Source organism: Eptatretus burgeri, chromosome 8 (genome assembly GCF_056783735.1).
Source record: "Eptatretus burgeri isolate ZD-2024b chromosome 8, Ebu_testis_v1, whole genome shotgun sequence".
Lineage (NCBI taxonomy): Eukaryota > Metazoa > Chordata > Myxini > Myxiniformes > Myxinidae > Eptatretus > Eptatretus burgeri.
The window spans coordinates 56,440,213-56,458,866 of record NC_140968.1 but is presented as its reverse complement, the minus strand read 5'-3'; the positions used below and the strand labels follow the sequence as shown (position 1 = coordinate 56,458,866).

Genomic DNA, 18,654 nt, shown 5'->3' with positions numbered 1-18,654 from the left:
GGCTGTATTGCCAGACAAGGAGGAAGGCTATATAGCCCCCTTACCCCTATTAGTTGATGTGTGCTTTTTTTTTTTTGAGGGCTTTAGTATAAAATTGCCTTTACAGATGCACTTCATAATGTTTCAAAATACATTGAATTGAGTGGAAAATATTTATATTAAACCTTTTTGTGGAACCCCTTTTTAAGTAATGTGATATATATTTTTCTTAATGTTTATGCAAAGGGAAATATGCAACGTTCTATTTTCCTTACGAATGTTAATTCACAAGAAATTGTCGGTAAAATAGTGAAAATTAATCAATTGTTTTCTCAATCTCACCCTCTGTACAATCTATTGAGATGTCCCATTAAGCTTCAGGGAGCAATGATGATGGAGTCCTTCTGGAATGCCCTTCGAGCATCATAAGTCTGAGATCCATGGGGAAAAAAAAGTGTGTGTGTGTGTGTGTGTGTGTGTGTGTATCTGTGTGTGTGTGTGTGTGTGTGTGTGTGTGTGTGTGTGTGTGTGTGTGTGTGTGTGTGTGTGTGTGTGTGTGTTGGAGAGGACAGACAAAGGGACTAGGCCTTTTGTTTTCGCTGGTGTTTGCTTTGGAGGGATTTGTGCCCTTCCGTGGTATATTTCACTTTAATTTTTATTGCTCAGTGTGTGTAGAATTCTAAGTGATGAAGAGCCCAAGTCCTCCAGGGAATGAGTGCCGTGTGTCCTTCGCTTGTGGTTATATTGTGTGTTTGGGTGTAAAAAAAAATTTCCTTGTCGAGTTTCCTTCGTTCCAACTTTTAAATTTCCAGAAAACTGCCAACAAAGCCGGGAGTTTGCGTCTGGGCCATGTTATCGGTGAAACGTGTGAAGCGATCTCAAATGTGTGAATGATCAGAGTTTGTCATTATTGTACTTGTGATTAATTTGCCTTGTTATTGCGGAACACAACTGAAACTTCTCTCATTTTGAAATGGCAACAAATTATAAATAACTTTAATTGTTTGTGCGTTTGTAACTCTTTCATGGACAAACCATATCACCGAGAGCCCCCAAATTTGGTTGTAGTTACTTCAGAATGTGGGCAAGGTTTTAAGCTCCCTCATGTTCACCTTGACATCCGTTTTGAGGCCAGTAAAGGCCACCATAAAGTCTATATTAGGATGTGGGGTTAGGCAGTGCTGCTGCTGACCCACAGGCAAAAGGTAACTACCATGAGGCCAATAACTCCATAGCATTTCAATGTGTGCCTGGTGTTGGCTTATTGGTTAGGGTGGTGGGCTTGGGATCCTGGGGTCCTGAGTTAAAATCCTGCTTATCCGTTGAATTAATACCAGGTGGGGTTGACTCAGTCTGTCATCCTTCTGAGGTTGGCAAAATGAGTACCAGCTTGCTGGGATGATTGAGCCATTTGAGTATCCTGTGTTGGAGTGGAAACTTGTCCACGATTGTGCCCAATAGCCCAGGAGACTGCTTTGGCAGCACCGGCACACTATACAGAGTATGGTCCTGATGGATGGATTTCAATGTCCAACACGTCCTGAAAAGCTCGCCGGGAAAAACTCACCCAGCCCGGCGGTGCCGTGTACCCCCCACACCCTAGTTATCAATATAATAACAGCTTTCACTGTTGGATTATATCCAGAATAAATTGGCCACCAAAAATGGTTACTCCAATGAAAGCTTTCTCTCACAGTAGAATTTTACTATAATTCAAGAAGATAATGAAAGGGTTTTTGAAGAATTTCATTGTTGGTTTAACCCTTGTACCGCCTGAGCAGGTTGTAGTGTCCCAAGCGGCCCATATGGCTCACCAGCTATCGAGAAAGGAAACAGGCTGGCACTCGATGATGGAGTCTCCGCAGATGGTGGCAGCACTTGTGCACACACTGCAGAACACGACAGACATTGACACAGCCCGCTATACAGCTGGCACTCTGCATAACCTTTCGCACCACCATAAAGGTCTACTCGCCATCTTCAAGGCTGGTGGAATTCCTGTGCTTGTGAAAGCTCTCAGGTACTGGAGGCACCATGTCACACATGTAGCTTTGGTTCTTTAGAGATTATGATTGGTTGCTTGTTTATGAACCGTGATCGACGGAGTCGAGATTGATGATGATGGTGGTGGAAGTTTGTCGAATGGCTGATAATTATGATGGGCTTATGAATAAAATAATAATTTTAATTGAACCATGAAATTGCTTGTTAAAAAGTTAAAGAAATCAATGTGACTTGTTCGTGGAGCTGTAGCTGTGTGATATTCTGGTTTAAGTGATTGTCGTTCCTACCTTTTTCCTGTGTGTGAAGCTCACCTGTCGAACCAGTGGTGTTTTATGCGATTACAACACTGCACAACCTACTTTTGCACCAAGAGGGAAGCAAGATGGCCATGCGCCTTTCCGGGGCACTGCAGAAAATGGTCACTTTGCTGAACCGTACAAACGTTAAATTCTTGGCAATCACGACTGATTGTCTGCAGATTTTGGCTTACGGAAACCAGGAGAGCAAGGTGGGTGTAGAATAACTTTATCGTACATTCTCTTAAAGCCTCTAAAGCTTTTTAGGTTTTGGTAGAGTTTTGTGACACAAGGGTATTTAGACATAGGAGGAAGCCATTTGGCTCGTCATGCTGATGCTATATCCACATCCCAACACTCCAAAGTACTGCAAGCAGTGCTAATTATGCAGCTAACCTCAAGTATGGAACTTGGTCATATCACAGTGTCATAATCTTTTATAAAGACACAATGCTATCTTTAAGGCTGACATCTTAATGCAGACGTTCACATCCAGAGGACCGCATTAGAATATAGCAGTCATTCTTGAAATCCAACCTCTTTAGAGACGGAATTCAGACTAGATAGCTTAATGGCAGGTATATGATCAAGTGAGATTTCCTGTCACACAGAATTTGATTCTGTAGCCATCGCCTTCATGGCTTTTTGGAATTCTAATTATCGATTATTATTTTCCTGACCGTAACTACGTGTTTGCATTTGATTGTGTTTTGTATCGAAGGTGATCCTGTTGCCTGGTATACCTACTCGTGTTATCCTGACTCTTTGACTGAACTTCACACTCTCATTCTGAACACATATATACTACTCAAAAGAAGTTAAGGGTCAAAAATATTTGTGCATATAAATACAAGCTAACGAGCTAAAATGGTGATGACGAATGACAAAATAATTCTTTGATGGCTCAAGAACAGAAAACACAAAACAAAAACTTTGATTCGACACTAGTTTATTACCCTGATGAAAAAAAGTCATGCACCCCCCAAAATGATGTTCACACAAGTCGCAGAAGCTTCAGTAACTAGTGTAGCCACCGTTAGCATTCACACATTCTTGACAACGTTGGCGCATGCTGTTCATCAGGCGTTGGAAATAACGTTGAGGGATCGCTTGCCATTCTGCGACTAATCGCTGAGCCAGTTGCCGGAGGTTGACGGCAGTGACGTGATATGATCGAACTTGCTGCCCTAGTTCATCCCATGCATGCTCAATGGGTGACAAGTCGGATGAATATGCAGGCCAATCCATGTGCTGAACGTTCTGCTGCTGCAGGAAGTCAGTCACCACCCTGGCACGATGAGGTCTTGCGTTGTCATCCTGGAACCAAGCTCCTGGATAATCTACTGCAGAAGTGGAATTACCAGAGGTTGAACAATCTCGTTGAGATAACGCTGACCAGTCAAATTTCCATTGACGACGTACAGAGGGGTTCTGTGGTTCATGGATATCCCCACCCACACCACACACTTCCTCCTCCAAATGGTAGACGTTGAGCAATGTTGAGATCAGCAAATCTCTCTCCTTGACGACGATAAACACGAGCCCGGCATCACGACACGACATCATTGAACTGGAGCGAGAAGCGTGACTCATCTGTGAACATTGTCTCTGCCCACTGACCACGGTTCCACTGGATATGACGTCTGCACCAATCTCGGCGAATCCTTCTGTGACGGTCAAGTAGCAGTGGTCAGACTGCAGGACGCCGGCATCGCAAACCTCGGTCTCGCAGACGATTCCTAATGGTCTGGTCGGACACGTTGGTGCGTCTGACAGTTCTGAGTTGATCCCGAAGACGCCGTGCGGTCACAAAGCACTGTCGCAACGCCGTTATCATCAGGAAGCGGTCTTCTCGTGCTGTTGTTGATCGGGGTCTTCCAGAACGGGGGCGATTCTGAACAGCATTAGTTGTCCTGAACCTCTGCCAGAGTCTGCCGATAACGCTTTGGCTTACATTTAGACGCTGAGCCACAGTTCTCTGAGTTTGTCCATCTTGTAGCCAGCCAATGGCCCTTTCCCTGTCTTGGATGCTGAGTTGTCGTCGAACCGTCTTCAAATTTCAAGTGATGATGAATGGAAAATGCTCAGCCATTTTATTGCTAAAATTGGCATGCATGGAATGACACTCCTGCAAAACACGTGCAAATGGTGCATGAGGTGTCACAATGGGTGTTTCGAGGCAGCTTGTCAGTTTCGTCTGATTAAGTTCGTGCTTCAAATCCATGAAAAGGAAATCTGGGTTAACTTAAAAAGTTTCTAAAGATAAGTGCAATGATTGCATGTCCCATAATAACGTGATGTCTATAGTCCAAATGACAACCCAAAGGGGGATATTCCAACCCTATCTGGCTTAAAAAGACGTACTTACAAAAATGATCAAAAAATTTCCTTTGACCCTTAAATTCTTTTGAGTAGTATATAAAGTTAGACCTCACTGTCACATCATTATGGGCTGTATATTTATTTGTACGCAAACATGTCGGAAATATTGACTCCAGAGATATGCAGAAGGCAGTGTATTCGCATGGCAAGTGAAATTTGTTCAGAGATTGTGCAGTAATTGCTATAATGGGATGCAATCTGTAACATATATATTGTTGTGATTACCACCCGTTCGGCATGCGGGCGACCGCTTCTAGCCAATGGTGGCCGCTCTCGCCCACTGAACGGACAAACCTAGTCGCAGCTTTCGGATCAACACTGAAATCCAGCTACGGGTGTATCTTTAATCACACCACAGCCTAGTCAATACTCTACCCGCGCTACAGGGTCCGATTGGCTTATGGTCGATTTACCTAATTAATCGCGCAGGCAGACTACCGAGAGACTGTACCTCAACGGGGCCTGCTTGGACACGAGCCGCTAAGCAGCTCGCTCCGTTTGCGATTTGCCGAGCGGTGTTTATCGCCAAGCCCCGCCGGATCCGATTCTTTTTTAAAAAAAATCTATTATTAAAAATCTATATAAAAAAATCGGCTATTAAAAATCCAGCTATATTCTGAACTCAATTATGGCAGTTCAATGAGGGAAAGGACGCAACGAACGGGTAAACATTTAAACAATGACATTTATTACACACACGTGAGCAGTCATGCAGTCATGTATGCAACCAATGCACATATACAAGCAATGCAATTAATGTAATGGGGGTAAGGGACAGGACACGAGTAACAATAAGAACTACAACCGTTTATTTATTATGTACACACATGCACTTAACAGTTCAACTTCAAGACATGGCGCCACAACGTTCATGCAAAGAAAAAAACCCAGAAAAGGCAAGGAGGGCAGAACTGGACCTCGTGGGTCTTTATTAGTCAAGGAGCTGTGAAAACCGAAAAAGCTCCGAGAGGCTGCACTGGTTACCTGCTGCCTTCGTGGCGACTCGCTGGGCACTCCTCGGCGTCCCGTCCACACGGCAGCTGGCATGACCGCGGCGTGGCCCAGGCCTCGACGTGCGGCCCGGTCGATCGGGCCTAGTCGACAACGCCTCAGAGGAATGAACGGGCCTTTGCTCTCTCAGAGTTGATGCTCTCTTAAGAGCCCGTCCGTTCCTCAGCGTCGTTTGGACTGTCCCGGGGCCCGATCACTTCGGACCGTTATGCCGCTGGTTGGCGACTCCTCTCCGGCCTCTCCCCAGCGACCCACAATTCGGCACGGCACGGCAGGCTGCGCTCCAGGCTCCCGTCTCCTCCGCTCTACCTAGCTCCTCACCGACTGCAGACTCCAGACTCCAGACTGATCCAGCTCCCAACGCGACTCCAAACAACTCCCCGCTTGGCATCTCTGCCGCCTTTATATTGGGTCCGTGAGGCGAGTTTTTGATCTCCGATCTCTCACCTCTGACCCCCCGCTGGCTCCGCCCCTTTCGATCTTTTGATCCGATTTCGATGCGAAGCTCGGAGAGAGCGGATGTGGAAGAGATCATCTGCTCCACGCGGACGTTGTGGAAATCACCGGCCCCCGTTCTAACAGGGAACCCCTGCATCTGTCGGCGGCGATGCCGTTCATGGGGAACTCGCCGTGGCTGGCGCAAAGATGGCGGCGTTTGCGGAGATGAAGGTGAGGCGATGCTGTTCGTTGTTGAGATGTGGTTTAGGAGATGGCGAGATGTCGTTGTGGTGAAGGTGGTTGTTGTGAAGGTGGTTGTGGAGAATGTGGTTGTTGTGAAGGCGGTTATGGAGAAGGTGGTTGTTGTGAAGACAGTTGTGGTGGTTTAAATGCGGTTGGTCCAAAATAAAGATAGTAAAAGAAAAACGGCTACCTCAAAGATCACAGCCCTGTTACACGAATAAATTCCCGCTAGACGACGGTGGGGAAATCTATCTGAACACAGACTTATTGACATAACTGATCTAAAGGATCTATATGGTGTCCTGTGAATTTCCACAACCGTAACAATATATATATATATATATATATATATATATATATATATATATATATATATATATATATGTATGTATATACATTTGTATTGATGCAGGTTGTTATGTTATACGGGATAATGATACACCCCTAATTATGATTGGTGAGGACGCTAGATCCAGTCCAATTACAGATATTGCCGCACGATCTGGAACCAACAAGTGACATTTGCCACATGGAAACATTGTCTTCCACCCCCACCAATCACAAACAGGAGGAATCACAATTGCCTTAAGCAGTCAGGTGTTCTATGAAGATCAAGTTCTCCAACCTGGATGAACAGTGACAACACCGTCATGATGATGTCATGACTGCAGCCCCAGAAGGGCCTCTCACAGTTCAAATATGCCAAGGTCAAATGTGTCCATATTGCAGATGGCACTTACTGGTTACAGATTGTGTAGCAATAGTTGTCATGGGACTCAATTATAGCGTCTTCACTAATCATAGTTAGAGGTGTATCATTAACCCGTATAATAAAAGTCATAAGGCTTTAAAGTCACAAGGTGGATAGAACATTGATGTGTTGCACTGATGAGCCCCAATAAGGGTGAAACGAGTCGGTAGTTTCGCTTTTCATTTGCTTGTTGACAGCATTTTGACCTTGGCATCTTTGCAAAAATTGTGAGAGGCCCTTATGGGGCTGCAGTCATGACATTGTTGTGACAGTTTCATTACGATGTTCATCCAGGTCGGAAAACATAATCATCTTCATATATATATTTTCCACCATTGTGCTTCCTGCATGTGCAATGACTGCCAGTCTCCCCATCCCCACCCCTCCTCCTCCATACCTTGCTATCTGCCATGCAGAGGAAATAAAAACGTGGATGCTTGCATTTCCAACTCTTTACTATTAACCTTAATAATCGTGTAAGACTGTTCCAAATAATTTATGTTAAAAAACACTTCAGTATTTGCTGTCGAGGGATTTTCAAAAGAGTTCGTACTTCACTTTCAGGAAGGCTTTGTCTTATGACTTTTGAACAGCGTTCTGCCCTGGTGTGGTGCAGCCCACATCACATATTACCTTGTTTTTTTTTTAATGCCAGTCACATGCTTGGAGATGCTTCATGCATTGCTGCAAACTTGTATCTCTCTCTCTCTCTCTCTCTCTCTCTCTCTCTCTCTCTCTCTCTCTCTCTCTCTCTCTCTCTCTCTCTCTCTCTCTCTCTCTCTCTCTCTCTCCTCTCTCCTCTCTCCTCTCTCCTCTCTCCTCTCTCCTCTCTCCTCTCTCCTCTCTCCTCTCTCCTCTCTCCTCTCTCCTCTCTCCTCTCTCCTCTCTCCTCACTCTCACTCTCCTCACTCTCACTCTCCTCACTCTCCTCACTCTCACTCTCCTCACTCTCACTCTCTCTCACTCTCACTCTCACTCTCACTCTCACTCTCACTCTCACTCTCACTCTCACTCTCACTCTCACTCTCACTCTCACTCTCTCTCTCTCAGCTACTCATTTTGGCGAGTGGTGGCCCCCAAGCCCTCGTGCAAATCATGAACTCCTTCCGCTATGAAAAGCTGCTATGGACGACCAGCCGTGTATTGAAGGTCCTGTCCGTTTGCAACAGCAATAAACAGGCAATCGTGAACTGTGGTGAGTGCCGAATTGGTCTTTTGCATTACATTTCTGAAATTGCTGATTGCAAAAGATTGCATCCCAGAAATATTTTTGACAATGAAACTTTAAAATGAGGACATTCAACTTTGTGCATTTAAAGTGAAATGCCGATGAAGTTTCAAACTCATAACTATTAGATCTGATAGTTTTGGGTTTTTTTTCTCACGTCACATCTTCATACAGTTTGTAGTATGGGGGTTGCCATGTCTCGTCTATGATTTCCTGTGTGACGTTTACTGCAGTTCTCAACATGATTGTATGTTTTGTGAATTGATTAATTCACTTATTAATTTGATATTATATTTATTTACTTGAAGGTTTTACAAAGTTTATAACTCTTTGTATTCAGACCATTAATAGTTGAGAAATGGTTTTCCTATTCATTTGAAAAAGTGCATATTCACAGGGTTGGGTTGGTGGTTCGGATGTTAATTGAGTAACATGGCGGCTTTCAACATTTATTTACCTTCTTACAAGCCAGAGCTTCCATACAGTGACACTACCTGTGATATTGTAAAAGAGAATGTGCAGGTTTTCTGACAGGGTGTTTACTCTTGTCTTCCTGGGAACGATATATAACTGAGAAACAGAGGAGTGTGAGAAAAGTTAAAGCCACACAGCCATTAATCGTGGACCAGACATTGTGGCACATGAAATTAAACAAATCTGAGGTTTATTTGCAGCTTTGATTCTACATGCATCCATTTGGGGACGTAAAGTGAGGGGAAGGAGTTGGGGGAATAAAGATCAGATCTGTGGATTCTGAACTTTTGAAACATCAGTTTTTAGTTCTTTGCTTTGTTTTTTTTTTAAACTGATTTGTTTCTCCACTTGCCAACATTGCTCCTTTTGGAAGGTGTATGGGGATCCTAGGAATAATCTTCGAACTCTTGCTCAACTACATTAGTTGCCATCAAATTGTGCAGAAGTTACAGTGGATTTGGCTCTGGATAATGTTGTTATCGGATACATACTCGATGTTCAATTTGGTCCGCTTGGTGCATCATTACTAAGTTTGGTCATTATGGTTGTGCTGTGAATGCAATGCCCCCTTCACGAAGCCTGATAATTTGTAATTTGCAAAATGCTGGCAATACTTCACCTACTCTTTGTCAAAAAGACACCACTGGATTTTTATTTTATTATGTTGCCAAAACGAAGTTTTTGCAAGATATGTTAGTCAGCTTGTATGTTTTATTGTTTCTTTTGTCTGTAATCACGTATAAAAAATTCTGCAGAGCACAGTTATCATTGGAAATTTTTGTAACTTCGCATATCAGAGACCTATAGAGGTCCCTTTCAGGGCATAAAATTTTGAAGGTCAAGGTCAAAGGTCAAGGTCACTTTGTCGCAAATCAGGGGAGTCGACGAAACCCTTATTTTTTGAGGAATTTTGATTGGATCGTCTTCAAACTTCGTGGGAATATAAATCATGGTTTGGCACTCAGCTGATTAATTTTTGGTGGCGATTGGCCTTGACCTTCATGGTTAGCGCCGAAGGTCAAATATATTTGACCCCAAGGTCAAATTTTCAAGTTTTAGGAACCATATCGTGTAATACCTCAAATTGAACACCTCGATGAGTGCTTTCTAAATATGTCAAGCTTGAGACATTATGACGTAATGAGGCAAACGCATATTTTTCATGGTTACTCTGTAGAACGATTCTCATCGGAATCTCTCGTAGGCAGATATTCCTCAAGGAGTCGCTCCTGGTGGATAGCAGCTCTGTTCACCTCAGTGTGACCTTAAAGAAGTCACACGTGGTCACCTTTTGGCAAGATACGGTTCACCCTGCGGGTGACATTGGTTTATTATAATGTTCATCAGCTAATGCTAAGAGATGGGTCTCCCATATTTGTCCTTCAGACGAATGGCACACTTATGATGCAACACCTTGCCTGCAAAGCACTAGCCCGACAGTTTATATTGGGGTCGGTATCCAAGCCCAGACTATAGAGGTCAACGGCAAGTGCATTATCCAGTTGCTACCCCTAAGCCATCTTGTTAGACGGTCTGGTTAATGATCTGGTAAAATGTGTATATATATATATATATATATATATATATATATATATATATATATATATATATATATATATATATATATACATACACACAAGCAGGGTCTCCATCACTGATGGGTTCATCCACATCTCACCTTAAATGAGTGTGTAGTGTTAGAAATGGAAATTCAGTGTAAATAATCAGTGTGCATATATTGCAGTAGGTGGAGCTGGTAACCCTGACAACCTTGTTCCATTCCACCAGCGAAGATTTCCAATCCATGATTGTTGTACTTCTGAAGTACTGCTTGGGAGTGAGGGTGATATTATGAAAACTCGACGAGGAAAGTAACTTAGGCGTGTTTTGGGCCTACCGCTTGACAGAAGATCACCAAAGTTTTTCCATGCCAACCGACCACCGACAGGCATCTACTGTATATCCGTCTCCACATCGCTTCTTCACTCCCAAACCTGCCCCATCGCTCTATACTCCCTCTAACTTTGCTTTTGGCAATTTCCATTCACTATTTCTCATCGCATTTCATTCTGGTTTCCCATTCCATGATCCATAGATCTGTAGTTTCGGTTTCACTTTGGGATATCAGTTTCGATTCGTCATTGCAACTTGTGATGCGACGCGAATGGTGCATGAAAAAGATCATCAAAAACGATTCTTGGTGGAATTTTTTCTTGATTTTCGAAGGGGTATAGAGGGGGTCTGGAGTGGCTTAAGGGTCTTAAAAGGTCAAAAGGGGTCTAAAGTATTTTAAGGGTCATAAAGGGGTCTAAAATATTTAAAGGTTTTGAGAGTCTTAAATGGGTCTAAATGTCTAAAGAGGTCTAAGGGTGAAAAAGCAAAAGGGATTCAAATGGTCTGAAATTGTCCAAAGGGTCTTAAAAGGTCTTTAGGTCTGTTAAGTGTTCAAAGGGTCGAAGAAGGATTATATGTCTCAAAAGGGCCTAAATGGGTGTGTAGGGGCCTAAAAGGTCTTAACAAGGTCTAAATGGGTGTAAAGGGTCCAATGGAGTCCAAAGGCCATACAGGGTGCAATAGAGTGAAGCTGTAGTGAAGAAATTACCTCACGTTAGTAAATAAATTAACTCTGGAGTACAACACGGCAATAATGAGGCAAATTACCTCCTTACGTCTGTTTAAAATGCCTATTTAGGTGCATCATGGTAAAAAAAAATTTGACCATGGAAAGTTTTGTCGCGAATTAACATTGGGAGCTATATTACTTAAAGCTCAAAGCAGTAAGGTCACAAACAAAAAACATTTCGCTTTTATATATAGAGATAGACAACCTATTTTCCAACTGCACCCTCTTCTTCTTCCCTCTTATTAGTCTCCTTCCTCTTCTCAGAGAGGTGGCGTCACTTTTTTCTTCCATCGACCAGCTTACAGTGAGATTTCTTAGCAAAGTCATGGCTAATAGAGAAAAGCTCTATCAGAACCTCATTCAAGGTGACGAATAGCTCACCCAGAAACGTCCAAAAGGTCATTTAATATGTAACAAAAAAGGCTGTTATGTAACGGTTCTGGAAACACCCCCAAGCCCTGTAAAACTCCATCACGTTTAGACATACACCCACCCCCATCCCCACCCCACTCCAAACCGCAAGCCCCACGCATTAGGTATGTAATTTTTGAATGGCCCCTCAGATAAGACATCGTTAAGAGGTCGGAGATATTGATAATATTGTAAGAAATGAAATATGTCTCACCTATGATTGAATATGTCTGTGATAGTGACCAGAAACCATTTGAAAATCAAAAAATGAATGGTTGCCAAGGTTACTGGCTCAACCCACCACGATATCTCCTTGCTAAATTTTTACACTGAATTCCTATTTCTACCAATAATACATAATCCCAAAAATTTCTCATTGGAGGTGAGGCATCTATGATTAAATTAATCAAACATCTTCCATCAAAAATCAAATCTTTAAAACCAAATGATGGATATTGGGAGGTGTATATTTGGTGAAGTTAGCTAAATTTTTTTTTTTTTTTAATAGAAACTCTTCTTTCATTCTTGAGAGTTATGTTGTTAGATGAGCAATAAAATTACCTTTAAATCCATGTGTAGGCTGTATTTGTACTATGTTCGGTTTTTGAATGATTAGCGCATTGGAGAGGTCACGTGACTCCTCCTTCACCGATTTTACCAATCATGGTAACACCTTAATTGACAGTTACATTTCACAATTGGTACTGTATTTGACGATCGGAGATTACCACCTCACCAAATATATCAGTATCCGTGTTGAAATCCGAAAGAAAATGGGCTTTTTATGAAATATTGCAAATGTGAATCTACCCTTGCTGAGATGGTGGCAGGTGGCAGCTCCGCTGTTTTTACAATTTATGAATTGTGAGAAAAAGACTGTTTAAACCACCTATTTATTTGCACCATGGTAAATAATGTGATCATACAAAGTTTCATGGCAATTAACCTTGGGAGCTCAGAGGAGTAGGGTCACAAACAAACAAACATTTCACATATGTGTGTCTGTATATATATATATATATATATATATATATATATATATATATATATATATATATATATATATATGTATATATATATATATCTCTCTGAAAAAAAGATTTGCATTCAAAGTAATGGTAAATAATGAGCAAATCTGCTTGAATTTCCCATCCGTTTTTATGAAGGACACACAGTACTTTTTTGAGCTGTTGTTTGGAATGTACACTTTTCAACATTTGTGCCTTTTCTAGGAGGTGTACAAGCAGTGGCTCTGCACTTGGACCATCCTAGTATGCGCCTCGTGCAAAACTGCCTGTGGACATTGAGGAACCTCTCTGATGTTGCCACAAAGGAGGTGAGAATGATCCATTTCTAGATGCATCTTGGCCCACCTTGATATTTTTTCTTTCTTTACATACAAGATTGAGGCTCATGGAAGAGCAACGTGACTGATGGTGGGGCGGGGTACAGTTGGGCAGAATAAGCAAGGGAGTGTACGAACAGGAAAAGACACAGAGAGAGAGAGAGAGAGAGAGAGAGAGAGAGAGAGAGAGAGAGAGAGAGAGAGAGAGAGAGAGAGAGAGAGAGAGAGAGAGAGAGAGAGAGAGAGAGGACAGCGAGAGAGGACAGAGACAGAGACAGACAATGGTAACCTGAAAGTAAGAGGTTAAGGTCAATGGGGTGGAAAAAATTGGAAAAGCTAGGGATGTGGGCAGGGGATATACGAGATGGTAGCGCACCATTGGTTGAAGTCCTGAACGGAGGACTTGTTTCTCAATAGTTTTTTTCTTTGCTCTTGCTTGGAAAAGCTGAGTCGTTCATTATCACAACAATTGAAATTATTTCGATGCAGTTTCTTGACGCATAGATCGAGATGAACAGATTCCATTCTGTTCGTATATCAGTGCAGTAAGTGTTTCAAGGTAGTATGAAAATACAATGTCCTTGGAGGCATATTGGGGGTGGGTGTGGAGTGGGGCAGTTAGAGGGGTGAAGATTGCAGAACCATTTATTTGTATGGTTACCATTTATGATTTAAGAAGGAAATGCTTCAACATCAGCATTTACCTGTTTGCTGCTCGCCACTTCAACCCCGTTTTTCCACACCTTCATTGAAGGTTCATTTCCAAAGCACCTCATGTCTGGATTTTGTTTTCCTCCCAGTTTTAGCTTTGTTTTTGTGTTAAACAGAATCCGTTGCTCTTGTATGTAATTATCACAAAGAATGATGCACCAAATGCATATAAAGAACCAATCACATGATCATTTTAATGTGGAAATGTTGCATAAAATTATTTTGACTGTGTCCCAGAAACAATGTTATTGTATTACCTTTTCCAAGTGACTTCCCCTTCCCACCAACCAATTTAACACTCCCTCTCTCACCCCCTCACCCCATCCCCACAACCCAGGAGAATGTGGAGCTGCTGCTCAAGCGCCTTGTTGAGTTACTTAGCTGTAATGACTACAATGTGACAACTTGTGCTGCTGGCATCTTGTCCAACCTCACCTGCAACAACTCCAATAACAAGCTCATAGTTTTCCAGGCATGGTGCTACCCTCACAGCGGCGTATAAGTGTAACATGTATCCAGAGCACCTCCATGCGATTTTATCACATGTTAAAAAATATACATTGGCTGAAACTAAGTTTACCTTATTTGTTTTATTGATTCCACTTTCTGTGTTGTTGGAGCTTCTTCCACATATAAACTAGAGCAGCACTCGGTCGAGCGCATACCTCCGCCATGCTGAACAGTTTACATCTTGTATCCCACTGATAGGCTGGATTTGGATCTAAATCAAAATCTAATCGGCTTGCTTTTGTAATCTACCCAACTCATCCACCAAGTTTTGTCATAGTCCATCCATAACTTTTTGAGATATGATATATATATATATATATATATATATATATATATATATATATATATATATATATATATATATATATATATATATATATATATAGTTTTTGGCCGGATCTCTCAATGGTGAAAAAGCGTTTAAATATTTCTATCATCCAGATCTGGACTGGATCCCCACCAAACTCTAATCAATTCCTCCTTGTCACACACCTGATCTGTCCACCAAGTTTCGTCCAAATCCATCCATAACTTTTTGAGATATCATGCTCGCAGATAGACAGACAAACAGAGGTGAAAACATATCTTTGTCCACCTTCAGTGGCGGAGATAATAATATACGATGGTGTCTGTCTGGTTTCATCTATTCCCTCTTAACACTTCAAGCATCAGCACCAAACTTCTGAGGCATCATTGAACATGTCTTACAATTCTGATGAAAGCATCCAAATTTACTTTGTGTTAATCCGTTTGGCGCAGTCGATAGTAAATTTTTCAAAAAGCTTTTGCAATGCCGGATGAGTTATGGTGGGCCATGCTTTAAGCCCAATCCTCTCTCAAGTTGTTGTTGTTGTTGTTGTTGTTGTTGTTGTTGTTGTTGTTTTATGGCCATATTTTCTTATCAAATGCCATTCCATCCCATCACCCTCCCCTTTTTGTATACAGTCAAGGCTCATGGAGAGTGCCAGAACACGAAATGGATGAGGATGCAACAGAAAAAATAGAAACAGCGGAAGTGGCGGGAAGACTCCAACAGCAGAGTTTAAGGACAACATAGAAGGAGCCTTGGACAAACAATGTGTGTGGGGAGGAATGGGGAGCAGGAAAGGATACATGGGGTGGACAAGATGGATACAGAAGGAAACTCTCAGGAAGAAATGACTGAAGATTTGGAAGGAGGTGGATTTGGGGTATGTTAACTTGGGGAGAAAAGGTCATGGCTTTGGATTGGGGATGATCTGAGATGGTGGTGAACAGCTGTCTTGAAAACCTGGAGGAAAGAACGAGATAGAAAAGAATGTGGAAGTTTGTTCCACAGGTGAGTAAAAGAGGAAAAATGAGTGGAGGTGAGCAGTGATTCTGGATTTATGTCATTGATGTGAACAGCAACTCTGCCAGCCTGACGGGGTTTAGGCCTATAAAATAGGAGACAAAGGGAGGCCTTGGTTGTATGAGGTCCATGAGGGACGGATGGCAGTAGGCATTGGGAGGGTGTGGGATGTATTGGAGGCTGGGAGGGTGTAGGAAGCTGGGAGGGTGCAGGGCATGTGGATGCTGGAAGTGTGAAGGATGTGGGGGAGGTTGTAGGGGGCAGGACGGGGGAAAGATGGGAGGGGTGGTAAAAGGGGGGACGGGAGGGGATGGATAAGCGGGGTAGCTAAGAGAGACTGGACGAGGGGGGGAGCCAATAGGGGCGGTATGAAGGCGAAGCCGAGAGGGGCAGGATGAGGTCGGGATGCACAAGGGGGGGGGGACCTGAAGTGGAGGGATGCTGAAGAGGGGGACACGTAGAAGGTGTGGGGTTGGAAAGATGCAGGCTTGTAGGAGATGTGGGAAAGGGTACTGAGACAGAGTGGTTTGACATTGTAAAATAACGTGAATGGGATTTGATTGTTGACTGCAGACAACCTCTGCAAACTGGACTTGTCAAGATTACCATTTTTAACCTTTTGAGATAAATACCGCATCGCGGGATGGATGCGTGGATGAAATTTTGGTTCAAGGCAGGGAAATCGTCGTGCTGTCAGAACTGGAGGGTGAATGACAGATCAAGTGCCTCAGTGAGAGACAGGTTTGCAAAATATGCCTTGTGAAAAAGAAGAGGAAGAATCAATCATGATCAAGAACATAGGGGGAATTCATGCCAGAGAAATTAGGAAAGTGAAGCATTTTAATGTTTTCAAAAGCTTTTAAAGGAAGAAGCGTATTCCTCAATGAGTGTATTGAGAAAAGGGAGAGGGAAAGAGGAACTCGGTGCAGGAAGTTCAAGTGGAAGGCAGAATGACATGGTGTTTTGGAGTTTTTTTGTTTGTTCATTTGTTTTTTTTTTCAAGTAAGGGGGAATATGATAACATTGAAGAGGCAGAAAGGACAAAATTTCGGAAAAGAAAAAGGAACAGGAGAGCTTTAAAAGCAAGACAATTTTTCTCTGCCCGTCTATCTGAGGAGTCGGCCAAGGCGACATGAAAAACAAATTCCACGATAGGTCATGTAACATCTTTCCCCGTAGTTCAAAATATAACATTCAATTGACCTTATAGTACTCCTCAATCATAAACAGGAGTGTGTGGAAGAACAAACGGACAGACACCCGACAGTGAACCAATTGCTTAACCGCGCTTTTCGCTTCGCGTGCACAGGGTAACAATATTGACAGCAAGGTAAGATTTATCACGGGAAAAAGTTAGATGAAAATACAAACAGCACAGGGACAATGAAATAACAGAAAAACACGACGGATCCAGTTCGGAAAACTTAACTTTGATTGAGGTGGAAGGAGCAGCTGTATATTCGACCCAAACATGGAGCAACCCCTGAACCAACCCTTGATAGGTATATCCGTTTGCATATTACATAGAAAACAAAGATATTGGGAAGTGTCGACATCCTTTTGGATTAACAATGAGAACGTGACGACGATGCCAGATCACCATGGCATTTGAACCTGGTGGTGACAGCAATGGCTTTAAATCGGAATACCGGTCACGCTGGCTGGACCGATCGGTTATTTATCACCGAATTAATTCACCTGAGCTGTGATTGGGATTTTGTAAAAGTAAAGGAAATTATTCCTATAATCCCGAAGAGCTGCACATTAATAAGCTTGAATGCCATTTTATCGCTTGGCATGTGCCGTGGTGTTTGTCGCTTGCTGATTTATTCCACGTCGTCACTGATGATTTGCCAGCGAGCAATGAAACTGCATTGATGCATTCGAAGACTGTTGTAGGGTGAGGAATGAACAAAGCCCTTCCTCACCTCCTTCATAGATTCTCTTCGCTATTGGTAATTCTCCTGACTGTTCTTGTGTTAAATGTTGAAACAAAATAATATTTTAATAACCCTGCCATCTCATTTTCATCACTGACTACTCTCCCTATGCTCTCACTCAATGGGCCGACACTTGTCCTAACCTGTTATTTACCCTTTAAGTATTTAATATTTTTGACAACAACCTGAGATGTCGTCCAGCAGACTTGTCTCTCCTCGGGTTAACTTGAGACGGTCCCTTCGGGTGGGTTCTTGGAATGCCCTATCCCTAAGAAAGGATGATCACCTGTCTCTGCTGTCATCTGAGGTCAAGCGTTTGGACATCGGTATTGCAGCCCTCTCTGAGGTTCGGAGACCAGATAGTGGTGACATCATGGAGGGTGGTCACACTTACTAGTATGGTCGCTCTGATGGTTACCATACCCAAAGAGTTTTTGCAGCTGTGTCCAATCAGCTGACTCCCATGATAATTGAGGTAACACCAGTCAACTAGCGTATTATGAGGCTGAGGATTCGTTTCTCCTTGGGTGTCATTTCCCTGGTCTCTGGATATGTTCTGACTGAGGCAAGTGATTTCACTGCAAAGGACTTTCTTTGCCACGCTTGAGTCTGTGGTTGATTAGTGCCCCAGACGAGATACCCTTCAAGTCTTGCGAGATTTCAATGCATTGACTGCGATTGATAGGGATGTTTATGAGATGTGTTTGTCGCCATGGGTCTGCAACTATGAACCAGAATAGCACTAAGTTCCTTGACTTTACAAGAAGTCATGGACTTATGGTGGATGGTTCATGGTTTCAGCGCTCACAGGCTCATCGCTGGGACTTGCTATAACAACACAGGCGGTGTGGCAAAGGAGATTGACCATGTGCTCATTGATGGTCACTGGAGGATGATCCAGAACTGCAGGGTCTTACCAGAGTGCTCAATTCCTCAATACTGATGACAGGCTTATTGTAGCAACTCTGAAGTTACAGT

The 18,654-nt window shown here is 42.7% G+C and overlaps 1 protein-coding gene across 5 annotated transcripts in view; it reads left to right on the top strand.

Annotated features, from left to right (window-relative positions):
- The window catches only part of LOC147021795 (catenin beta-1-like), an 82,864-nt gene that overhangs the window by 39,672 nt on the left and 24,538 nt on the right, over positions 1-18,654 (top strand). For all 5 annotated transcript variants that reach the window (XM_085892164.1, XM_085892162.1, XM_085892160.1 and 2 more), the window contains 5 exons: positions 1,761-1,999; positions 2,290-2,491; positions 8,155-8,299; positions 13,073-13,176; positions 14,234-14,368. In XM_085892164.1, coding sequence (XP_085748290.1) covers positions 1,761-1,999; positions 2,290-2,491; positions 8,155-8,299; positions 13,073-13,176; positions 14,234-14,368 — 825 coding nt within the window. The remainder of the gene's footprint in view (positions 1-1,760; positions 2,000-2,289; positions 2,492-8,154; positions 8,300-13,072; positions 13,177-14,233; positions 14,369-18,654) is intronic.